The 27,038-nt window shown below is 36.3% G+C and overlaps 1 protein-coding gene across 7 annotated transcripts in view; it reads right to left on the bottom strand.

The window, feature by feature from the left end:
• ABCB5 (ATP binding cassette subfamily B member 5) overlaps window positions 1-27,038 on the bottom strand; it is a 117,949-nt gene that overhangs the window by 23,928 nt on the left and 66,983 nt on the right. For 4 of the 7 annotated variants that reach the window (XM_027968505.3, XM_042248442.2, XM_042248445.1 and 1 more), the window contains exons 17-23: window positions 26,702-26,845; window positions 25,632-25,736; window positions 25,371-25,448; window positions 17,934-18,017; window positions 6,802-7,005; window positions 3,760-3,860; window positions 2,659-2,799 (exon numbers count right to left, since the gene is read on the bottom strand). In XM_027968505.3, the coding sequence (XP_027824306.1) occupies window positions 2,659-2,799; window positions 3,760-3,860; window positions 6,802-7,005; window positions 17,934-18,017; window positions 25,371-25,448; window positions 25,632-25,736; window positions 26,702-26,845 (857 nt within the window). The remainder of the gene's footprint in view (window positions 1-2,658; window positions 2,800-3,759; window positions 3,861-6,801; window positions 7,006-17,933; window positions 18,018-25,370; window positions 25,449-25,631; window positions 25,737-26,701; window positions 26,846-27,038) is intronic. The other 3 variants (XR_009600469.1, XR_009600468.1, XM_060414961.1) reach the window with 1 other exon arrangement.

The raw sequence follows: 27,038 nt of genomic DNA, 5'->3' as shown, positions 1-27,038 counted from the left end.
GTTCCTGGCCCTACACCAAATCTACATATCTCTGGATTAGGTCTGTGGGGTGAGCTCCAAATATCTTCATTTTTAACCAGTTTCTCGATTAATGAATCAGGAAATCACTAATTTAGAAAACAGCATGAAGTTCTTTTTACCTAAAGAGGGTTCTAGTAGGAAGTGTTTAACTTGGTAAAATTTTCCATTCACTTAGCTGATGAGATAGAAAGCTGTCCTACTCTGGAAAGTGCAGCATGCTTCAAGCTAGGTATAATTTAGTGTTGATAAAGGGACACTCATGACATGATCATAGTTGTCAGAGACCACTTTGGATTTCCAAGAAAGCTGAAGATTTTGCTATTGAAGACAAATCTCATCTGTTCACATTTTGCACAGTCCCATTCCCATATTTTTCAGAGCCCATCCCCTGTGTCCACACTATAGAAGTATCAGTATCCTTAGTCTGTTTGTAGTCTGGTTGAATGAAACAAATAAAAAATGATACTAGTGCGTAGCTCCTTGTTTCTTCCTTCCCTCAGGGCACTGGGAAGTACCAATGTGACACTGTTCATTAATGCCCTCATGTTAATAGTCTTAACATATATTCTGACAGATAAAAATTTTATGTCTCCAGAAATTATCCTTTTTAATGAGTTTAACTTAAAAAAATTCAGGAAATGTGGTAGGCCAGCAGGAGGAGGAGTTTTTGTATGGGGGCCTTTTGATTCTCCTACTTTTTAGGGCCATAAAATAACATTAAGCAAGTCACTTGTTCCATTTATGGTAATCATTAGCCCACCTCTCGATATTTAAATGTTCAGAAAACTACATAAGATTTTAAAAATAATAATTTTATAGAAATATTCTATGCAAATTTGTCACAGAGTTAGTAATAATAATAACTAATGATTAATAATAATAAGTGTCTACCAAGCAAAGCCCCTAGCATCTTGAAGCATGAACTTGAATCTGTGCTCTGCCACTTACTGATTAAGTGACTTTGGCCAAGTTAGGTAACCTCCTTGAGTCTTAATTTTCCCCACCTGTAAAATGGGAATCATAACATTTCACAGGGCAGTTGAGAAGATTAAGCAAATAGTGTACTACAAATCCTTAATACTGAATAAGGACTCAATCAAGTTTGTTGTTACTGTGATTATCATATGAAACAGAATGGTTGGCAGTCTTGAGAGGCCCCATTCAAAATATCCTGCCTGATGTCATTTGCAGGCATGATAGTGATGGTGTGATTTTGAGGTTGTATCATTCTTTAACTAAGAAGATTGTTTGCTTAGTTTTTTTTTTTAATGTAAATTTATTTATTTTAATTGGAGGCTCATTACTTTACAATATTGTATTGGTTCTGCCACACATCAACATGAATCCGCCACGGGCGTACATGTGTTCCCCATCCTGAACCCCCCTCCCACCTCCCTCCCTGTACCATCCCTCCAGGTCATCCCACTGCACCAGTCCGAAGGATCCTGTATCAAACCTGGACTGGTAACTCGTTTCTTATATGATATTATACATGTTTCCATGACATTCGCCCAAATCATCCCACCCTCTCCCTCTCCCACAGAGTCCAAAAGACTGTTCTATACATCTGTGTCTCTTTTGCTGTCTCGCATACAGGGTTATTGTTACCATCTTTCTAAATTCTAAACAAATCTCAGGGCAGCTCTAAATGTTTAGCAGTGACATTTATGATATAGATTAGTAACATCCTGACATTTTAGGGAGACTTAAGAAGCTCAGAATTAATACTCAAAATTAATTTTTCTAATTTCAAAAGTTGAATTTAGGTATTTGTATGAAGTAAAGAAATTCATAACTATGAGAAGAGAGTTTCAAATAGAAGCACCAACAAATGCTTTGGGAAGAGGCAGCCTCATTGGGATGCCAAGATCAATTCTCAGTGTGACTTTTCTGAGGAGAAATACTCATTTGCATGAGTTTCTTCTGGAGTGTTTGCTTAGCAAGGAACTCACCTCTGTTCTACAATCATACTTGTTAAAGCCATCTCTACCTGGAAAGATAATGGATAACAAGAACACATATTTTACCTTATATTCCCACATCTAGTAAACTGAAGTAGTAAGTGATTCATTTGAGAGTTTAATTCAGAGTACCTGTGTTGGAGAAGGAAATGGCAACCACTCCAGTATTCTTGCCTGGAGGATCCCATGGACAGAGAAACCTGGCGGGCTACAGTCCATAGGGTCGTAGAGAGTCAGACACAACTGAAGCAACAGCACACACACATACGCCTGTGTTGACATTGACATTGAAGTCGCTCAGTTGTGTCCGACTGCGACCCCACGACTGTAGCCCACCAGGTTCCTCTGTCCATGGAATTTTCCAAGCAAGAGTACTGGAGTGGGTTGCCATTTCCTTCTCCAGGAGCTCTTCCCGACCCAGGGATCGAACCCAGGTCTCCCACATTGTAGGCAGATGCTTTACAGGTGGCTCCTGTCTGAGCCACCAGGAAGTCCTGTGTTATATCAGTATTTTACTGACTTGACTGTACTTATTAAATAACAATTATTTTTAAATTTCCCAGCATGTCTTTTACACATATATTATTTAAACGATATTGCACTCTAAACTACACATCTTTCTGATTACTTTAAGTACATAACCCATTTACAGAGTTTATATATTTGCATGACTTACATGAACATGCCCTCTGGGGTCATTCGTCCTGCTTGAATTAAGTAAGTTCCAAATCGAAATCCCACTGCATAGGCAAAATATACAAAGGCATGGCTGAATGCATAACAGATTCCAATGATCTGTGCTTTCTTCAAGGTATTTCTGAAATGCACAGAATTTACCAGATAATGGGGCATGACGTATAGCAAGGTCTTTTAAATAAATGTAGAGTAATGAATATAGAAAACAAGATACATTATTATTTAGAATTTTAGAGAATTTTTTCTAAGAATTAAGAATTTACCTTTTTAACTACTAGCAATTATTACAGAGAAAACAACAGAAATAATGATTTTCCCTATAGCTATATGGCTCTATAGTTTGGTGTAACAAAACTGACTCTATGCGTTTTCAAATGAATGGGCAAGGTCTGTTAAAGAAGACCTAATGAAAGAGTTAAAGAGATTTGGCTTAAAAATATTTTCTATCTTAATCTTGCACTAAGAGAATAAATGATGGAAATTAAAGGGCAGTACTAACCAAAGAAGCATGAGTGTGAAAGAATACAAAGCTATCTTTCTGATAAAGTAAGGAGGGGTAGTTTAAAATTAAAAGAAGTGATCACATTTGATGTGTAAATATATTTTTTAAGAGATTCAATATAAAGGGCTGCTGCTGCTGCTGCTGCTAAGTCGCTTCAGTCATGGCCGACTCTGTGCGACACCATAGACAGCCCACCAGGGTCCCCCGTCCCTGAGATTTTCCAGGCAAGAACACTGGAGTGGGTTGCCATTTCCTTCTCCATAAAGGGTTAAGCAATATTATTTTCTTTCTTAAATATGTTATTTCCTCAACCTTGTTTCATGGAAATAATAAAATGCTCACCCAGTTATACTTCATGGCAATGTGAGAGGACCTAAAACATATTTTCTAAATGTGCTTACTCTCAACTCCTCTTTCTAGTCTCCTCTTGGTGGACTTATGCGAGAAATTCTGATATGCCATTATTAGGAATGATTCCAGAGCAAATGAACTGGCAGGCAAACCACTGCAGTCACCTGGGAGTACTGCCTTTATAGGAACAAACTATAGTTAATACAGTTAGTATAAATCTACAATCACCTGTGCTGAGTCTGAAGAGTTTCCTCATACATTTGCTCAAAGGTTTTTTCTCTTGTTAATGACATTATAGTACGTATATTTTCCACAGCTTCAGTTGCTATCTTATAAAACAAGATAATAAAAGAGAAATAAAATTAGTAGTGGTTAAACTTCTGATTGTGAAGTACAGTCACACTGAAGACATGTTAAGTACATCAAGTCAATAAGTTTTTCTGATGAGTTTTCTTAGCTTCTTTTTTTCTTTCCCCAAAATAAGATTGTTGTTATTTAGTTGCTAAGTTGTGTCTGACTCTTTTTGCAATCCCATGGACAAAATAAGATAAGAAAGTAATATATCAGGATAATACATTCAAGGAAAATTCCTTTTGAAAAGATTTAGTCCACTGATCTAAATTTAGCCTTCTTTAAGTATTCATTGAATTTCTATTTAGACTAGTTTCATAAGCGGAGGGATCAAATATTAGTGAACATTATATCCATATGTAACTATGCAAAGGAGCTGTCTTATGAATTATGAGCTAATTTAAGAAAAAGACAGCAGAGAGAATCAAATAAATAATTGTTTCATTCTAGCACAGAAATGCAAATAGCAACCCAAGGACTTAGGAACACTGCCATAAAGTAACATGGAGTGTGGCTTTTCAATTCTGTATAAGATATTTTATGGCTTATTTTCATTTTGATTTCTGTAACCTTAAAAGGATATTTATTTATTCAAATTATTTGCTGCACCACCCAACACATAGGATCTTAGTTCTCCAATCAGGGATCAAAGCTGTGCTCCCTGCAATGAAGCATAGATTTTTAACCACTGGATTGCCAGAGATATCCCTTAAAAATGATATTTAGTTTAATTATATTAATGCTTCTTCATAGTTACATAGTTTTCAAAAAGAAGAGATCAAAAATGGAGGAGACTTTTGGCTTAGAATAATTTGGACATGAGAACACATGTTGATCTGAAAGAGAAATTTCCTGCTTTCACAGTCTGTTTCCAGACTGGCAGAGTGGACTGTGGAAAGATGAAGACCTAGGTAGACACTCAAGGTTGTTTGAAGGGGAACTTGGGTTATGGGAGAGAATTGGATATCTAGACCATGATCAGGACACCTGGATTCTGCTCTAAAGTCTTGTAATTTCAAAAGAAACTCAAAGAAACCTCCATTTGTAATATTTTTTTAGTACATAAGGAAAATGGATAAGAATGCTGAAATCTTGAAGAAAATAAAGAGAAATGAACACAAAATCTTGGGTTCACTTTTCACAAGGGAGAAAGGATTAATAAGAGAGCCTTAGAAAATAACCTTTATTTTAAACTGATCATTTTAAATCTGAAAAATAAAACATTTGATGATTTGTCCAAATCTATACATGCAACCAAAGAAGGATCATATTCTTACTGGTCCATATTCTAAGTTTTGGTGTTTGGTAAAGTGACAGATTAAAAAGCCAGTAGGAAAAGGACACGTTGCCTATTTGATTGGAATTATTAATTGTATAGTCTGAGGTTACTCTAATAATGCAAAAAGGAAAAAAAATGAAAGATTTTTGATTTATAACTAAAGCTGATGACGTGTTCCCTCATAGCTCAGTTGGTAAAGAATCTGCCTGCAGTGCAGGAGAACTGGGTTCGATTCCTGGGTTGGGAAGATCCCCTGGAGAAGGAAATGGCAACCCACTCCAATATTCTTGCCTGGAGAATCCCATGGATAGAGGAGCCTGACAGGCTACAGTCCATGGGGTCACAAGAGTCAGACATGACTTAGTGACTAAATCACCACCACTATGACATGAAAATTAAGATGAATAAAATACAATTAATTAGGGCCAGTTTAACTTGGAAGTAGTGATAATTTGCAAACACATGGAGGGCTGAACAAAATTTCAGCCCTCAGAGGCAAATACATGCTAAACAGTTCAGTTTTCTTGCTCAAGTAGACATTCTAAAGGTCCTTATCTAGCGCAAGAAAGGTGGAAAGGTCCAAGGGTCATGACAACCAGATTTATTTGAGTCTTGTGCTTCATTGGGTCCCTATTCATGAATAGGTGACTGTATCTTATTAGATACATATCTAATATGATATTAATATGATACGATATCTAATATGATATATTAGATCTATATCTATCTATAATCTATATCTAATATGTGATCTATATCTAATATGATACAGTCACTGTGATTCAGACCATAAGGATATTAAAATCATTTTCATACCCAGGCATGTTCACCAGCTTTGATATAAATCTTTAATACCATATCTTGGGCTGGATGGCCAAGAGAAGACTTGACATTTACATGGTGCAGCTTCCTAAAGTCATGAGAAACAGGTTTTGGACCTCTACTGAGATGAAAATTGAGAAGGATAGAAGGTCCCCAAAAGCAAACAAACAAAAAAGGTGACTGTCATCTAAGGGGTAGGCAACAGCCTGGGAAAGTAATAAACCACCTGCAACTGCAGAAAAGGGAGGATAGAAGATGGATAGACACTCAACAGGGATGTTACGTAAGAGATTCCTACTTTGGGTGAGTGGCTGGATCAAATGACATCTCTTTCAATTCTTAGATATTATGGTACTACATTTCCAATATTTCCCTAAAGCTCTACTACAATGATGATTGTTATGAATATGACTGATCTTAGGAAAGTTACATGCCTTCCAGATACTACTGCATATACCTAATAAGACTGTTTTCTATAATACTCATGAAGATCTATAAGTGGATAGTATTTTATTTCTACTTTACAAAGGAAGAAATTGAAGTCCAGAAATGTTGATATAACTTGCTTATATCACACATTTGTTAGTGATAGAATCTGAATTCTAATTCAACCAATTTGACTGCATAGCCCATGCTCTAAATTTTGTGCCCCCCTATTGCTATGACATATCTATACTCATCCTAAACTGATTTGTATGGATTTCAATACATATACACCACTTTACAGATTCTTAAGAAAGGAAGTTAATGTTAAATATGGAATCTCTTACTGATTTTCTCTTAAAATGTTATGATGGTAGCAATGGTCTTTATTTTACCTTTCCAGCACGCTTAAGTTCTTGCTTATCCTTGTTGGCAAATCCAGTCATTGCTGCTGTTTCAATCATTCCTGCGAGAGCAAGTACTGGAGCAATACTCAAAATCAACAGTGTCATCTCCCATCCATATATGAAGGAAATGATAACTGAAAGTCCCATATTAATTGCATTTTGTGTTAAGACACCAACCCTTGAACCTGTTGCCTATAATCAGACATAAATTGGGGAAAAGTCAGTCAATTTTAAGTTTATAAGAATTGCGATGATAGTTTCTTGCAAAATAAGATTTTTTTTTATTTATACATATATTTTTATTTTGAATATATTCCATAACATCTTACAGAAAACCCAAATGAACTTTTGGGTCAACCCAATAATTAGAGATTTTTTTTAAGTCCCTCAGTTGTGTCTGGCTGTGATCCCATAGACTGTAGCCTGCCAGACTCCTCTATCCATGGAATTCTACAGGTAAGAATATTGGAGTAGGTAGCCATTACAGATTCTTAACCATCTAAAACACCAGAGAAGTCCATTTAGAGATTAAATAATATTTAGAGTTTAAAAATGTCCTCTACTATGGGGTCACTATGTTTTATTTGTATGCCTATGTCCAATATTATTGTCCTTTGAATTGTTCCTATTATTCTTTGAATATATTATTGCTTTCTGATAAAAAATATTTTCTAGGCCCTACACCTTAAATTTGTCATTCCTTCAAGGGGTCTGAGTTCCTGTAGACTGAGTTCCTGTAGTAGAGGATGTTATTTAGAAGTCAATATATAGTGCTAGTTGTGTTCATTATCAGTGGAATGTTAGTGGATATAACAGGGGAGTGTGTGTGTGTGTGTGTATGTGTGTAGATGCATGCACATATTGAAATCTATATTTCTCTCTTTACATTTCTTGAAATCCATGGATTTATATCAATACATCCAGTTCCAATTAAAAAAACACAAGGTTATTATTTCTGGCTTTCTCCCTTCTAATATTTGTTATCCACTTCTTCAATAGTAAGAAACCTAGCTCCCATTTTCTTTAACAAAGTTTCATGATCAGTCTCTCTGCTATCATGCAGATCATGACCAATCAGCTATCATGACCCTTGTCTCTGCGCAGGACACATACCCTCTCCTCTGCATGCTCTGGCTTTGCTTTCCTGCATGAGGCTGGTGCCTCATATGAATGACCAACTCACCATACGTGGTCTCCACAACCCAGTCCTGCCCCCTTCCTCTTATACCGAAAAAGGGCTGGTACTCTTAGCTACTATACTATAGTAGTGCTGAATTGAATGAGGATATTCACTGAAGTATATCCTTTGTATATAATATCTTCCCTTTTCTGCACTTTATAACAATTTCACTCAGCAAAGTTCTACAGAGGCAACATCAAGATAGAAAAAGAGTTGGAAACATTATGGTATAAGGTAATGTAAAAGAAATTTGGGGAAAAAACTTAAAATAGGTAGAAATATCTTCATCGCTGTTTTATGAGAACTACATGTCTTGAAATTTTAAGCTCCTTTATACTGGGATGAAAAAAGGAAACCCCTGTTTACCTAGAAACATAGCTACAATCAACTGAGATATCAATTCACATTTTAGAACATATGTTTTGCTCTGATCGTGAAAACATGGTCATTGGAAAAGGTCTAAATAATGTTTAAAATGACATCCTTCCAGACATAAATACATACACATTCAGATTAGGATTATTGTGTGTATTCAGCATTATATCCTGCTTTTATCCCTTTATATTACAATGCAAGCTTTTTCGTGGGTCATTAAATAGTCTTCAAAAATTTTTTAGTAGATTGCTTCCAATTTTTCACTACTAAAAACAAAGATGTAATGATAAAAACAAAGATGTAATGAGCATCTGTGTGCAGTATCTCTGTGCTCATCTTTTATTTCCTGATATTAAATTCCTAGCCTGGAATTATATGTTAAAGTGTATATACCCTTTCATTCTTCATAGATATTGTCAAATTGCTTCTCTAAAAAATGATATTACTATTCACTGACGTACCCCCCCCCAAATTAGTATCATCATTAAAATAACATTAATGAAAAATCTTCTTTCCCCACAGGGCTCTGTGAAGTAAAAAGTTGCCCAGCTGTCTCCAACTCTTTGCGACCCCATGGACTGTACAGTCCATGGAATTCTCCAGGCCAGAATACTGGAATGGGTAGCCTTTCCCTTCCCCAGGGGATCTTCCTGACCCAGGAATCGAACTGGGGTCTCCTACACTGCAGGCAAATTCTTTTACCAACTGAGCTATCAGACAGGGCTCTGACTTACTCCTAAAAAATTTTTTGTGGTTTTAGTTTCAAGACTGCATTTCATAATGATTCACTATTTTCCCATTTTTCAATGAACAATCAAAGAAAACTCCCCAAAGTAAAAACAAATAACAATAGCAAACATCAAACAAACCACTAAATACTGAAAATTCAGACAGACAGGTAACGTATTTTAAATATGCCTTAGGGTATTTATTACAGACTGACTCTAATCTCTGAGGTTAAAATAAGAACATCATTTGGTACTTAATACTTACTCACACTCTGTCTCTTGAGGGTTCTGGATGATGCAGAGATATATGATGTGTATATTATGACTGAATTGTCCTGCACCTCCCACCCAAATTCATATGTTGAGATCCTGACTCCCAGTTCCTCAGAATGTGACTGCATTTGGAGATAAGGTCCTTAAAGAGGTGATTAAGTTAAATAAGGTTTCGGAGGGTGAACCCTAATCAAATATGATTGGTTTCCTTATTTGAAAAAAAAAAAGGAAATTTCAATGTGAACATGTTTGCACAGAGGAAAGACACAACAAGAAGAAAACTATAAGTCAAGGTGAGAGGATGCAGAATGAAACCAACTGTGCCAACATTTTGATCCTGGGCTTTTAACCTCTAGAGCCATGAGGAAATAAATTCCTGTTGTTTAAGCCACTCAGACTGTGGTACTTGGTTACAGCAACCTAGCAAACTAATATACTGTCAACTTGCTCCTTTCCTCCCACGCTCACCATGAGTTTCAGAGTTATATAGATCATATAGTTGGATGAAGAGGCTGTGGAACTTAAGCACTTGTATTGTTGAAGTTCCCACCCCCATATCAAATTAACTATGGAATGCCCCTACAGCCACATAAACTCTATATATTTTTCTGTAAAATAGAAATATTAAAAAAATTACAATCAGGCTTTGTTAATAAGATATTCTTTTAATATAAAATTTATCTATATATTAGAAATTACTTGATAGCTATGTTTTGTAGGCCTTTATACATTCATTAATTTCCACTTTGTAGTTTCTTAGGTTGAAGTCAATGACTTTTCCTTTTTCAGATGACAGTTCTTAATATTATATCTATATTAACAAAAGTATGAAATATATCCAGGGGACAGTTATTCTTTTCTGTTTGGATATTTCCTATTAGGTGGCCATAATATAGTTCTTTTCTTCACTGCCTTCCTCTGTTTTTATCCTGTTTTCTTTAAAAATTAAAATTCTTGACAGTAGGTCAAAAGGAAGTAAAGAGGTAGAAAACCAGAAGAGGAAAGACAGAAAGTATACTGAGGGTTGTAGCTTTTGTGTGTAAAATTATGCAGTGTGCTAGAAAGAGAGATAGAAGTACAGCAGATGAACTGTAGGTGCCACAGTAGGTGAACATTTGAGAATCACTGAAAATTAGGCTATACACTATGCATACCAACCTCTTGTCTAAAAACATTCAAGTGTAAACCTGCCAAATTTCTGATGGAACAGTCTTGTGTTTGAACTTTTTGTTTAGGACATAAAAACTTTCTATAAACTGACTTGTACTTGCATATCCTTGTTTATTCAACAAGCTTGAGTTATCCACTTTTGTACTAATCTGCTTCTTGAAAATAAGATCATGTACATTTCTACTGGCATTCTAGTTTAAGCTACCAGAAATTTATTGAAATATTCAGTCAGTGCAGCCATGGACAGGCCACAGTCCCTGCCTTTTGGTGATGGAAGCAGGATAAGAAGGATCCAAATATATCTTTCTTATTCCAGGAAGAATTAAAAAAAAAAAAATTCAGCCTTGAAAAATACTACAAGAACTAAAGGAAAATAAAAAAATTGCCTTTAAAGCCTAGAGTACTAGTGTAATTCTGGAAAGAATTTAGAACTGGAAATCAGAAGAAATTTAATTAAACTTCTTTAGATTCTTTATCAATGTGCAGAAAAATAGAATTTTTCCTTGAAAATTAAAAGCAGAAATTAATAATTAAATAGTTCTGCAGATAACCATTATGGAGTATCTACTATGTCCAAGGTACTGTGCTAAATGTGGGGAATACAACTTTGATAAGAAAATTCCAGAAAATGGCTACCATAATAAAATTAATGGATGTAAACTCAGTATGTAATTGTAGAAACAAAATGCCATATGGCAGGATTTCTGCTTCTGGCTAACATGAACAGAGACATTACTTTGCCAACTAAGGTCCGTCTAGTCAAGGCTATGGTTTTTCCAGTGGTCATGTATGGATGTGAGAGTTGGACTCTGAAGAAGGCTGAGCGCCGAAGAATTGATGCTTTTGAACGGTGGTGTTGGAGAAGACTCTTGAGAGTCCCTTGGACTGCAAGGAGATCCAACCAGTCCATTCTGAAGGAGATCAGCCTTGGGATTTCTTTGGAAGGAAGGATGCTAAAGCTGAAACTCCAGTACTTTGGCCACCTCATGCAAAGAGTTGACTTATTGGAAAAGACTCTGATGCTGGGAGGGATTGGGGGCAGGAGGAGAAGGAGACAACAGAGGATGAGATGGCTGGATGGCATCACTGACTCGATGGACGTGAGTCTGAGTGAACTCCGGGAGTTGTTGATGGACAGGGAGGCCTGGCGTGCTGCGATTCATGGGGTTGCAAAGAGTCGGACACGACTGAGCAACTGAACTGAACTGAACTGAACATGAACAGAAGGAATGAATTTGTCCTTTCAGCTGAAACAAAAAATAGATAAAATATATGAAACAATAAGTTTCAAGATACTAGACCTAAGACAACCAAGGGAAATGGGAAACAAAGAAGGTGAGCCCTATGATTGCCCCAGCTTATGCCTTGAAAGAGCTCCAAGGCTGTAGAATAGAAAGGGTGAACTCTAAGACCTCTAAGACTGAGCCCACCAGACTGACTAAGTGGAATAGACAAAGCTGAGAGTCTGGAGAGTCCAAGGAAGCTAGAGTTTGCAATACAGAACGCTAAAGGTATACAGAAAGAAATCTAAATATCCAGAAAGGGTCCCCCTTGAGTATTCAATTGAACAATGCATGTGTGAAGGCTAGAAAGAGTGTTTGGTCATAGCAGCCTGACTGGAAAACCTCATTATTCACCCAGCATTGGGTAGCGCATGTTCAATGTCTTGCCTCAGTAGTTGACTCCAGTCTTGCTTAATAAATCTTAAAATCAAGACCCTCCCTCCCAGAGATCAAACTGTTTCCAGGTAATTTAACTGCATCCCAGAACAAGACAAGAATATTTATAGAAATACAAAAATATTCAGCACCTAAAAATTTATATTCACAACATGTGGCATCTAGTCAAAAATTATCAGGTATGCCAAAAAGCAGCAAAAAAGGACCCTTAATGAGCATAAAAATCAATAAATTGAAACTGACTCAGAACTGACAGAAATGTTAGATTTAGCAGATAATGGCCTTGAAAGTTATTATAATTGTATAGCATACACTCAAAAAGTTAAGAGATAAGGAGGATAAATGAAAAAGACCCACATCAAATTTCTACAAATGAAAATGTCAGTGTCCATAAACAAAGTTTTATTGAAACACAGCCATGTCTCTTTGTTTACCTATTGTCTGCGGCTATCTCAGCATTAAAATGATGGAAGTTGAGGCACTGCTAGAGAGACCTTATGTGCCCCTCTCCTTGCTTTGTACTGCTGCTCAGTGTCAGGCAACTGTAATTTGGTGGCGTGTTGAGTGCCACACGTGTTGCTGTACTATGGTATTTTATTCAAATTTTTCAAATTACCATTGACGTCCATCATCTAAAGACAAGAAAGGAAGAGAAAAGTGGACTTTGGGATGTCTGCTTTTAAGGCACAATAGGCTGTGGATCACTTTGTGTTCTAATTAGATGCCACAGTGTTGAGTTTATTATGCTATGATACTGTATAGTTCTAGAAATAAACAACAGGTCAACATTAGGAGACAGCACTCATCATAAAACTCCTAATTCACAGGAAAGTAACATTTATAAAAATTAGAAAATTAAAATGGAATAACACATCTTAACAATTCATTCATAAGACTAAAAAGTGAAAATGGGGCTGAATCTAAATAAGTTTCTGAGCATCTCATTTATTAGCTAAGTAAAGAAAGTCACAGATAGTGACTTAATTAAATCATGTTTGATTGCAGTAGTGGAAGAAATGTGTTCAGAGAGCATAAACTTATATCAGATGATATGAAAACTATTGCTCAAAAAGTTGAGAACAACAGAAATATAAATGATCAATTGAAAATCAAGGTAGGTCATTTTGAGTAGTTTTCCTGTCTCTTGATGCGTTGACCTAAATAGTTATACTGCTTAATTGTTGGTTTTTTTGATGAGTCAATGTCAAGTTTGAAGTGACTGAAAAATTAGCTGCTATGGATAATCTGTATGTAACAGCTACAGTTGAGAACATTTTCAAAGAAGTTGAGACAAAACCTAGATGAGTACAACCTGAAGTGTAACCTGCTAAGATGTACTACAACTGATGGTAGCAAAAATATTTGTAGACGAAAATAAAAGGTTTAGTTGGACAAATTTATAAAGTTTGTGAAAAGGAAGGTGTTTAAGGCTTGTTGCTATTCTTGGATTCATCTTATTCATTAATAAAGTATTTTGTGGAAAATAAATGAATTTACTGAAAGAGATGGGAATACCAGACCACCTGCCCTGCTTTTTGATAAACCTATATGCAAGTCAGGAAGCAACAGTTAGAACTGGACATGGAACAACAGACTGGTTCCAAATAGGAAAAGGAGTACGTCAAGGCTGTATACTGTCACCCTGCCTATTTAACTTATATGCAGAATACATCATTCAGAAAACTAAGATCATGGCATCCGGTCCCATCACTTCATGGGAAATAGATGGGGAAACAGTGGAAGCAGTGTCAGGCTTTATTTTTGGGGGCTCCAAAATCACTGCAGATGGTGATTGCAGCCATGAAATTAAAAGACGCTTACTCCTTGGAAGAAAAGTTATGACCAACCTAGATAGCACATTAGAAAGAAGAGACATTACTTTGCCAACAAAGGTCCATCTAGTCAAGGCTTTGGTTTTTCCAGTAGTCATATATGGATGTGAGCGTTGGACTGTGAAGAAAGCTGAGTGCTGAAGAACTGATGCTTTTGAACTGTGGTGTTGGAGAAGACTCTTGAGAGTCCCTTGGACTGCAAGGAGATCCAACCAGTCCATTCTAAAGATCAGTCTTGGGTGTTCTTTGGAAGGACTGATGCTAAAGCTGAAACTCCAGTACTTTGGCCACCTCATGCGAAGAGTTGACTCATTGGAAAAGACTGATGCTGGGAGGGATTGGGGGCAGGAGGAGAAGGGGATGACAGAGGATGAGATGGCTGGATGCCATCATGGACTCGATGGATGTGAGTTTCAGTGAACTCCGGGAGATAGTGATGGACAGGGAGGCCTGGTGTGCTGTGATTCATGGGGTGGCAAAGAGTCGGACATGACTGAGCAACTGAACTGAACTAATTACACATTATTGGGCCAGTATGCTCAATGAAGTCCATTTGTCCCTATAGCTTTCTCTTACTTTTTTGGTCAAAAGCGGAAGTTGAATTTCTTGATTTGTCTTCCCAACAGTTTGTGGGTTTAGCAGCGGTAAAGTTTTACTATGGAGTATTGAGTTCAGGACTGAGATTGAAATTTTTCTTTATAAGAAGAACTGCCTTAAACCATTATATTAGGTTTTGCTGTAGACTTGATAATGTCTCAATGAATTCAACCTAAAATTGTAAGGCAAACAGCAAGTATACACCCAACATTATACTGTAGTAAAGTGATTTCAGTGACTACTCACATTGTTTGAATCGTAAGTAATGTTAAGCTGTTTTATACTCTTTCCATACCAAAAAATTTAATCAAGAAGTGAGGTCACCATTGTCTAGGCAATGATAGCCAAGCTCTACCTAATCAAATCATTGGGCTCTTGGAATTAATAAATGAAATTTTTATTTCTTGGGAGGCAATGTAACTATAGTTCTGATGAGGAGAATTCTTGGAACTAACATTGTGTCTGTCAGTGGTATATCAAGTGTACATTATGGCTTTCTTAAAAACAAAAGGGAGGTAAGACTTCTGGTTGATGAAAAGGAGTTGCTAAAATATACAGAAATAGTACCTTGTAATTCTGTGAAATTCAGTCTCCCAAAGAATTTAAAATGGCTCTATACCTTTAATAAAACTACATTTTACACAGAAAAGTCTGTTGACAGCTCTACTGGCAATATGCCATTACCTTGGGCTGAAATAATACCAGTTAAATTGGTTGTATTCAATCAACTGTTTTAGGAATCATTTTGTTCTGTAACCTTAGTTCACTAACATGTTTTTCTCAAGACTCTCAGAGTATCAGAACATTTAAAAATGACCCGGAGCTTAGACTTTTGGTCATTAGTAAGGGTTTCATAATAATATTTATTGTTATTAAGGGGCTAGTTCATGAACATTCACCCTATTACATTTGATAAAAGTAACATGTGACTGAAATTGCAGGATGAAGAAACTGAGATGGAAATATATCTTCCTTAAGTTGATATGATAGGACATATGACCCTGAATTATTGTTTTCTGATTAATCTGTAGTGTGGTGTGTCTTTGTGAGAAAAGAAATACTGGTCAAATGGGATTTGGAAATAATTCTTCCTTTGATAGAAAGAGAATCCATTCAAGTTAGATATGATTCTACCTATATATGACAAAGCAAGGGCTTATGTGAATTATATGCTAGCAGACACAGTCTCCGGAGAAGGCAATGGCAACCCACTCCAGTACTCTTGCTTGGAAAATCCCATGGGTGGAGGAGCCTGGTAGGCTGCAGTCCATGGGGTCGCACAGAGTTGGACACGACTGAAGCGACTTAGCAGCAGCAGCACCAGACACAGTCCCATTCTTGGTATCCTTCTTTGGTTGCTTTGCTTTTCAAATTCTGCAACTTTAAATGGGTCATTGGTATTCCAGCCATCTAGCCTTTAGCTACTACTTCTTATTCAATGAAAATGATTTGACTTGCCCAGAAGTTATCATGAGAACAACATTTACTAACTGCAACAGGACATTTTCAAATGATCAAATGGTATTACTCAAACACTTATAAGGACAAATATTCTCATTAATTTCTCTTGATAAGAGGCAAGATTATCATTTGACACAACTAAAGGTTTTAGGAAAGCAATGTTGGTCTTTAGTACTAATTTGTTCTTTTCATTCAAGCAAATACTTATTAAAGAAGTGTCTTACTTATAAAGTATAGCTGGTAGTAAGAATACCTAATCCACTGAATTCTTAAAAGATCTGAATGATGATAGGTAGTACGAGAAAAACATTCACACAGCAAAGGAAAAAAAAGTTTTGTAGAATGGAGATCCAAATGGAATTATAGGGACTGATATTTCTGCCAAATTTAGTGAACCCTTGAATTTCTAAATACAGATGTCATTCATCTAATTCTGTTGTTGCTATCCTCATTCCTTAATGACTAAGTGAAATTCTATTCATTTTCCCGTTTATATCAGTAAAATCCAACTTCTCAGCCTTACTTTAAAATTTAAATGCTATCCAATGAAATTTAGAGCCTTGTTTTAAAAATTATAGAAAAGAGTTTCAGGAAGTGATGAAGATGATGCCCTCTTTCCTCTTCAGGTCTTTCTACATCATAAAATTAGTTTTCTAAACCAATACAGAAGCATGTGAATGTTTATAATTGTAACCAACTTGCTCTGTTCTCTAGTATTAGAAATCTATTTCCTTGAATGTATATATTGAAAAAGAGGTTTTGCAAAAGTTACAAAAATTAGAATAGTGGCCATGTCTTGTGGAAATAGCTTCCAAAAGAAAATACAATTTTGAAGAGCTGTTTTAGTTGACAATTTGTTGCTCTGATAGCAATGCTGCAATCAACATTTCAGTATTTCTAAACAATAACAACAACAACCAAAAACTGTTGAGATTTTTCTGTCCTTCAGAGGTGCATCATTGACTTTCCTTTTCTCTACATGCATAAGGAAAAAGGAAAGTTTGTAACTCTGGTAGAATTCTTATTTTAACAAAAGATCAAAAACTTTATCTCACTTAAATTCAAAGTGGAAAAATTTTGTTTTACATTTCTTTTCTCAATCATAGTTGAAACTCCACTTGTAATAAAAGACTAATTTTATTAAAATAACTGGATGAAAGCTAATAAATTACTCTCTATCTTTTCCATACTATCCTTCTCCCCATACTTATTTATGCATCACTTTGACATACATTATGCTAGTTATTCTGTCATTGATTTTGAATATTGTGCATCAGTGTACATTTTATTTACACATATTATGACCAGTCATGATTACACATAACTCTTTAACTTGATCTGTATAACAACAGCACAGAACCATTTCCAGATACACATGAATTTAACTTGTTACATATTATTTAAATGAGATTTTATTTTCTGGGGGGGGGAAAGAAAAATTAAACTTTCTTCTTTTAAAACTTCCAAGTTATTTGTGTGTTTTAATTTTGTTACTTTATCTTATATTACTATCTAATTCTGAGCTTTTTTGTCTAACTCATTCTTGGTATTTTCTGTGGTCCTCTGGTTATCCTATTATGTGTCCTAAATACCCTTTATATTTAGTTTAAAATGTCCAGAACTTAAAAAAAAAAAAAATGTCCAGAACTGAAAGGCTTCCTTATATCTTTCATTGAGAGCTCCCTGTTAGCCCTGAGACTTACCTGGTCTCCTTAATGATGTGGGTCATCTCAGCGTAGCTCACATATAGGCAAAGACACATACATGTACATGCACTCGTGTAACACAAACATACACCATTTAAAAATAAAAGCAATATACATACTCCTTGGATTTGTGCTATATCTATGGCTAATATTGTTGTCAAGGCTCCTGTGGTGTTTTCCTTATCATCAAACCAGGAAATATCCTAAAGAAAAGAGAATTAAAATGGTTATCAAAAAATTCTTTGACTTGTGATTGTGCTGTATTAACTTCTGCTCTGTGCCTATTTGCTCAGTCATGTCCGACTCTGCAACCCATGGACTGCAGGCTGCCAGGCTCCTCTATCCAAGGGGATTCTCCAGGGAAGAATTCTGGAGTGAGTTGCCATGCCCTTCTCCAGGAGATCTTCCCAACCCAGGGATCGAACCCAGGTCTCCCGCATTCCAGATGGATTCTTTACTGTCTGAACCCCCAGGGAAGCGCTATATTAACTTTGAAAGCATTTATTTGCCTGCCTCTTTACTCACAGGCACTTAAAATTTGTGGAGCAAATAAATTTTTTTTTCTGACTTCACGAAGATCTATATGTAGATACAAACTGAAGAACTTAAGCCCAACAGCTTGGACTCTTTACCATGCTACAATACTATATAATAATCGGTGTTTAAAATGATCATTTTGAACCACCAAGTAATTTATAATTTTACTGCACAAGTAATTTTTGTGGAGAGCAGATTTTACTAAAAAAGTAAGGTAATGCACAACACACCTTAGAAATATTTCCAAACTTTCTATCTAAACTTAGAAATGATAAAAGAAAAAATCTGTTTCCTTCTCTTCAGGACCTATATAGGCAAGATTTTCCCTGACACTTTACATTCCCACCTAGATTTTATAAGTACTGGACATTGTGAGAAGCTAAAGAGGCAGGCCTGCTGTAAAACCCCTGCAGCCAAAAAAGCATGCAATTTGATAGGTCAGAAATACACACAATAAAAGCGTAATGTTATAACCAATTTCATTTTCAACATCAAATACAGATAGCACTTAGCACTTCTCAACTTTGAGGAATGCTGATTTCCTTTCCTTAGCTATTAAATGTTTCCTCCCATGCACTCAAACTACTTAAACCTCTTATGGCTTAAAACTATGTGGAGACTGGCTCTAAAAATGACTGATTTTTAGTGAGTGAAGAGCAAAAGAATTCTTGAATTACTAAAGCCAGCCAGGGCCCTGATGCCCAGGTAACACGTTTCTGCCAACTAAGGTAACAAAAACAAGACAGATAGAAGGTGATGCATTAATCATGCTGCTATGTAAGAAGAAAGCCCCTGTGGAGGAATATGGGAGGGGTCGGGGGATTGCAGTCCTAGCATGACATCACTACTCTGGAAACCCCTGGATTGAGAAGGTGTCCCAAACAACTTAGGGTCTAGATGCTCAAAGGACATTTTATAGAGATCACGATCTGCACTATACAGTAGTGGTGTTGAGAACAGAACCCCAGTCAAGAGCCTATCTTATTGTGAACACACATGAGTGGTAATTTTAACTACAGCACTCTTGATCTAGAAGACATTACTTGGTTTTTATTGTATACTAGCAGGCTTGATCCCTGGGTTGGGAAGATCCCCTAAAGAAGGAAATGGCAACTTAACTCCAGTATTCTTGCCTGGGAAATCCCATGGACAGAGGAGTCTGGTGGGCTACAGACCATGGGGTTGCAAAGAGTTTTGGACAGGACTGAGTGATTGAGCATGCAGTCATAGAATGAATATATATATATATATATATACACACATATACATATATATAGTTTACACTGTGTAATTATTTCTATATTTCAACATGACATGGAACACCCAAAGAAGTTTTAGATACAATATAAAGTAAAAGTATAAAAAATAATTGATTATTTAATATTACATTCCTGTTTCTGTTGCTGTTGTTCAGTCGCCCAGTCATGTTGGACTCTTTGTGACCCTATGGACTGCAGCATACCAGGCCTCCCTGTCCCCCACCGTCTCCTGGAGTTTGCCCAAGTTCATGTTCATTGCATCAGTGATGCCGTCCAGCCATCTCATTCTCTGATGCCCTCTTCTCCTTCTGCCTTGATCTTTCCCAACATCAGGGACTTTTCCAATGAGTCATCTGTTTGAATCAGATAACCAAAATATTGGAGCTTCAGGTTCAGCATCAGTGAATATTCAGGGTTGGTCTTTAAGACTGACTGGTTTGATCTCCTTGCTGTTCAAGGGACTTTCAGGGATCTTCTCCAGCACCACAGTTCAAAGGCATCAATTCTTTGGTGTTCTGCCTTCTTTATGGTCCAACTCTCATAACTGTATGTGACCACTGGGAATACCATAGCCTTGACTATACGTACCTTTGTTGGCAGAGTAATGTCTCTGCTTTTCAACACCCTGTCTAGGTTTGTTATCACTTTCCTGCCAAGAAGCAATCGTCTTCTGATTTCATGGCTGCAGTCACTGTCCGCAGTGATTTTGGAGCCAAATAAGAGGAAATCTGTCACTACTTCCACCTTTTCCCCTTCTATTTGCCATGCAGTAATGGGGCTGGATCTTATTGGTTTTTAAAAGAATATTTAGTCTTAAGCCGGCTCTTTCATTTTTCTCCTTCAGCTTCATCAAGAGGCTGTTTATTTCCTCTTCGCTCTCTACCATTAGAGTGGTATCATTCGCATATCTGAGGTTGTTGATGTTTCTCCCATCTATCTTGATTCCAGCTTGTAACTCATCCAGCCTGGCATTTCTCATGATGTGCTCAGCATAGGTTAAATGAATAGGGTGACAGCAAACAGCTCTGTTGTACTCCTTTCCCCATCTTGAACCAATCAGTTGTTCCATACAGGGCTCTAACTGCTGCTTCTTGACCCGAATACAGTTTCTCAGGAGACAAGTAAAATAGTCTGGTATTCCCATCTCTTTAAGAGCATTCCATATTTTTCATGATCCACACAGTCAAAGGCTTTAGTGTAGTCGATATAACAGAGATAGTTTTTCTGAAATTCCCTTGCTTTCTCTATAATCCAGCGAATGTTGGCAATTTGATCTCTAGTTCCTCTTCCTTTTCTAAACCCAGTTTGGACATCTGGAAGTTCTTGGTTTGCCTAATGCCAAAGTCTAGCATGCAAGATTTTAAGCATGACCTTACTAGCATGGGAGATGAGTGCAATTGTCTGATGGTTAGCACATTCTTTGGAACTACCCTTCTTGGGAATTGGGATGAGATTGACCTTTTCCAGTCCTGTGGCCACTGCTGGGTCTTCCAGATTTGCTAACATAATGAATGCAAAACCTTGATGGCATCCTCCTTTAGGGATTTAAATAGTTCGGCTGGAATGTCATTGCATCCACTAGCTTTATTAACAGCAGTGCTTCTTGAGGCCCACTTGACTTCACACTCCAGAATGTCTGACTCTGGGTGACTAACCACATCATGGTAGTAATCTGGTTCATTAAGATCATTTTTTGTACAGTTCATCCATGTATTCTTTCTATCTCTTCCATCAGTGGTAGGGGCATAAACTCAAATTACCCTGATGGTGAATGGTTTGTCTTGAAAACGAACCAAGATCATTCTGTCCTTTTTAAGGTTGCACCCAAGTACTGTATTTCAGACTCTTGCTGATTATAAGGGTCACTCTGTTTCTTCTATGGCATTGTTCGCCCACAGTAGTAGATATAATGGTCATCTGAATTAAATTTGCCCATTCTTGTCCAGTTTAGTTTGCTGATTCTTAGGATGTCGATGTTCTTACCATCTCCTGCTTGACTATATCCCATATTGACCAGTATTCCCATACAATACTCTTCTTTGCTGCATCAGATTTTACTTGTGTCACCAGACACATCAACAACTGAGCATCGTATCCGCTTTGGCGCAGCTGTTTCATTCACTCTGAGCTATTGGTAATTCTCCCCCACTCTTCCCTGGTAGCATATTGGACACCTTCAGACCTGGGAGACTCATTTTCAGGTGTCATATCTCTTTAAAAGGCCTTTTATACACTTCATGAGGCTCTCATGGCAAGTATACTGGGGTGATTTGCCAACTACTCTTGCCTGGGAAATCCCACGGACAGAGGAGTCTGGTGGGCTACAGTCCATGGTGTCATGAAGAGCTTTGGACATGACTGACTGAGCATGCACAAACACAATTATATGTGTATATATGTGTGTGTGTGTGTATATATATATATATATATATATATATATATAGTTTACACTGTGTAATTATTTCTGTATTTCAGCATGACATGGATTCTATAGTATAGAGTCTATAGAATCGGGAGTGTAGTATTAAATAATAAATTCTTTTTTATACTTCATATTGTATCTAAAACTTCATTGGGTATTCCATGTCATGCTGAAATATAGAAATAATTACACAGTGTAAACATTCCTGATTCTATAGTATAGTAACTGCTCTAATACGTAAGGCAAAGGATACATATATGACTAGTCTTAGTCCTTATCTGATGATGTTCAATCAGCAAGATATCCAAACTTGCTTTTCAACAAGTCAGCAATTATTCACTCTAGGGTTTACTTTTCAGCATAGGCCCTATATGCTAAAACACTTAGCAGAGTTTCTGGAACACAGCTGGTATTGAGTAAAAATTAGCTTGCTTCTTATCTTCCTGATGGTAAAATGGTTATAAGTTAGGCTAAGATCCCCTGAAGAAGGGAACAGCTATCCACTCCAGTACTGTGGCCTGGAGAATTCAATGGACTGTACACTCCATGGGGTCACAAGGAGTTGGACACGACTGAGCAACTTTCACTTTCATTAAGTTTTCTGATACTAGAAAACCCATTTTCCTGCCAATAATTCTAAAAGAAGTAAAAATCTACAGTAGTGGCATTGTAAGTGCTTGGTATGTTTTTGCTTATTTAATCATCACAAGTATAAGACAGATACCATGATTATCCATATTTTATCAATGAGAAGAAGGAGGAACTGAGAGATTAAGTAACTTGCCCAAGGTCAAACAGCTGGAAAGAACTGAGGCCAGGATTTAAACCTATGCAACCAAATGCTAGAATTTTTAATCAAAACCCTTTTCTGCCTCCCATCTAACTGAAGCATTACAGTTGAGTTTCATGATATGTTTTTCCTGCTTCAGGATTTGTTACCTCAAATCTTTTTGGAGATTCCTTAGTGATCTCCACTAACGCCATCATCTAATGATTTAGACCTCCCTCCTGCCCACCCCCCGTGCCAAAGCCCTACCCAATTCAGTTTAGAGAGAAATAGGCAAAAATAAGCTTTACATCTTTTAAAAAGCCAAATAGATCTATAGGCTAATATTTATCGTTTTGTGCTCACTTGGTCATGTCCAGCTCTTTGTGACCGCTGTGGGATTCTCCAGGCAAGAATACTGGAGTGGGTAGACTTTCCCTTCTGCAGGGGATCTTCCCAACCCAGGGATCAAACCCAGATCTCCCGCATTGCAGGCAGATCTTTACTAGCTGAGCCATAAGAGAAGCCCTTAAACATAATAAACAATGAGTTATTTATAACCACTGAAATCAGCAACAATTTGAACATTCTTTTCAACTGGAAGGATCTCAAGTGATCAAATAAAATAGCAATTTTATACCTACAAAAAGACCACACCTGATTCCATAAATACCTCAACTTCAACTGAAGTTTCAAAATGGTTATAAAAAGCACTGCAAGTTTCAGCATGCTTTCTAAGACTAAAAAAAAAAAAAAAACAACCTTATCTTAGGGGAAAAAAGTAACAGAAGTTAGGGCAAAGCTGTACATTAGGAATTTCCCTTACTAACAGACAAAAGTGAAATTTCTAAGACATTTATGAAGAAAAGGCCAATTACATTACTCCTTTTTTCCAATTTAAAAAAAGCAAATAAGCAAAAAGAGTGCTGAAGAATGAAGAGGGAAATCAAATGGTAAGCTGAAAGGGGCTCAGCTGAATTTATGGGAGAAATGAATAACATCTGCTGAATAGCAGTTTCTATTTGTGTCTTTGTATGTTCTGAAGAAGGAGAGCTTATAGTTTATAGGTAGGTGTATTCTCATGGGCAGACACTACGTAATCCAAGAATGTTACTCTCCTCGTGGTCACATGGCTAATGCTAAGCAGAGGATTAATGTCCAGTATCAGCCATCAGGATACTGGATTAACAATATCTACTGGTTAAACTGGCTTATGGCCTTTAGGATATGCCACCAAAAGCATCCTGTAAACCTCTAGAAAGAAGTTCAAAGTAATAATTGGAAAAGTTAAAATTTATATTCTTCTATTTAAGATATTCAGAAATTCAGGGAACATTTTCAAAAGTTCCTGGAAATTGAAAACAAATGTCCTTGAATGTGAGAAAACATAAATACACAAAGAAAAACAAAAATGAGCAGAAATTTTCAACAAATGTGAAACACAGTATTAGCCAAATAAAATCACACCTAATTTCATCAAAGATCTGAGGTAAAAACATAAACTATTCATAGGAAAAAAAAGTAGAAGCTTAATGAGAATTACACAAGATGTGCAATCTTTAAGTCATTTTATGATCCATCAAGTAGATTTTTGTTTTTTCTGGACTGAGTGCTTCCAGTTGTCTCTAACAGGACGTTTTGAGAGAGGATGTTAGGTACCAACTGCTTCCAAGCATCAGGTTGCTTGGAAACTCTTTTTTTTTTTTTAAATCTGTAATCCTCTAACAGCACACAAAGGTGGAGGAGTTTTGTTACTCAGCAGTCCTTTGAGCACTGCTGCTAAAAGTCACAAGATGTAAAAACTGGTTTTGATGACTCGGCTGGAGGGGTAGTATCTCTACTTTTGAAAAGAAATGACCCGGCAGGAAGCTATTTACTCCTGCATGGTGAGCTCCGGTGACAGAAAGTGTGGCAAAGGGCTTCAAATGATTACTGGCTTTCAGGGTAACACAATACACCTCAGCCTCCTGAAAGAATTTTAGAGGTGCCAATCTGAGACATTCCTGCCATTTGCCCTCACGACTCACTTTTCAAGATTATTATTTGATTCACCTATTTTTAGTTATTTCATAGGTGTGCATGATTATATGTCACAAGCTAGACAGATGTTATCTGAATTCAGCACTCTTCTGATGCGGGCAGAAAGAATGACTGCTTGAAGAAGCAGCAGTGAATGAGCACTATGAGAAATTAACTCCTCCTTTTTCAACATGTTCCTCGAGATACTGTAGTTCTTAACACTCCTTTTCAGTTTTAAGTTAGCCTTCCATTCTGATTCTAGAATACTATACATTGAAAGAGATTTGTCAAGATAAATGCAAGGAAGGAGTGAACTCTAAATCTTGTTTTCTGTAAGTTGCATTTTTGAACATAACAATTTTTGACTTGCTTCTATTAGGAAAGTTCACCACAAGAATTCTGATGTTAGATGCTGCTTGGGACACAAAAAGCATGCTTTTAAATGATCAAAGGAAAGGTTATGTCAAGAAAATGTTTATGAAGAAAAAACTAAAAACTAGAATATTTAAAAACACATTTTAAATAAATAAGATAAAAATAACTAACCACCAACCTGATATAACATGGCTTTAAATGCCAAGTGTCTTAATCTCATGGTTAAGATTTCCCCTGCTCTGCCATAAAATAATCCCTGGAAAAGAAACAAACGAAAATTTACATTTATTCTTAACTGTCTTTTCCATTTCTTTGGAATATTTAGTTACTATATTTACATATTTGTATTTTATTTAGTTATATCTAGTTACTATTTTTAACTCAAATAGGATGACACAAAACAGTAATCAAGTACACAGTTAATTCATTAAAAGCTTACCTGAATAAAATAACTGACAAAGCAAATAACACCCAAAATTACAAATATCATGGAATAAATTTCTGCATCATGTTTTAATGTGGTTTTATCATCATTTTCAAACATCTGAAAAGGAGTAAATTTTTTAAATCAGGTGATTGGAGGAGAATATAAAAGAAAGAAAAGAAAAGAAAGAAAGAAAAAAACTAAAATATCTATTCATCAGGATTTAAAAAATGAATTTCAACATAACAATTTCCACATATTTCTGGGGAAAAATGCACCTTATTCTATCCTCTACATTCATTACATAAAATAAAAAATAACACTACTTTAATGAAAAATAACTTGTCATAAATCCTCTCACTTAAGATACATCAATAAGGGATCAGACAAATGAGTCCTCTATCTGCTATTAATATCACTGTATATTTTCAAAGAAACTATTGAAATTAGTTTTCTAATTGAAATATTATTTCTAATAACTCAGGTTTCTTAATATTCCTCTATTCAGAGTACCACCTGCAACATGAGACCTTTAACATGTCTCTAGAAATTGTTCCTAAAATTAGTAACTATACACGTATTGGCATCTATGTTGACACAGTGTCAACAGTCTTGGACTGTTGCTGTTGTTAAAACTGAAGACTTAACATGGCTCTAATAAGATCCTTGAATTCATTAGCTCTCCTGGGTCCCCAGCACAGTCCCGAACTCCTTCTTTCCTCTTTCTGACTGGTAATAAAAAATGGTCATTGTTCAGACCAGTTGAAAGAAAGAGTAGCCGTATTTGTCTCTTTTATTACTTCAGTGTTTTGGAATGCTGATACAGCACTGGAGTCAGAATTAGAAAACAAAGCAATTTCTTTACTGATTGCCAGATTAACAAGGTACAGCCCAACACTTCACAATAGAGGCTGGCTTATCCCCTGAGAACATTAGCTAACCTTTCTATCATGGATCCCACACTAGGGGTGACCCACTACATGTCTCAATTTTCCCCTTGTTGAGTTAAAGTACCCAAGGTCTGTTCTCTCAGGTCACACTTCATTTAAAATGGTTAAAAATATTAGAGAATTAGTTTTACTTACAGTTACAATTTTTGCAAAGATGATGGAAAATATCGGATGAACAGTTCCATTTAGAACAGAAGCCAGTGTCCCCAGAACCACAGAAGGCCATTCAGACTTATATAATTTAAAAATTTTTAATAGAGAAACTTCAGGAAGATTTGTCTATAGATAAAATGAAATACTTTGTTTATAACCCCAGTTTGGGAGCATAATGGAATCTAAAGAAGTTAGCCCATCTTGAATAGATCTATAATATAAAATATCAAATATAATAGGTAATAGAGAAGAAAGCAGAATTTCTCTTAGAAAAAATTTACTGCCTATAATACTGATAATGATATCAAAACATAAAATA

This window comes from Ovis aries, chromosome 4, assembly GCF_016772045.2.
Source record: "Ovis aries strain OAR_USU_Benz2616 breed Rambouillet chromosome 4, ARS-UI_Ramb_v3.0, whole genome shotgun sequence".
Classification (NCBI taxonomy): Eukaryota; Metazoa; Chordata; class Mammalia; order Artiodactyla; family Bovidae; genus Ovis; species Ovis aries.
The sequence above is the reverse complement of the archived record's forward strand: the minus strand, read 5'-3'. Positions and strand labels throughout refer to the sequence as shown.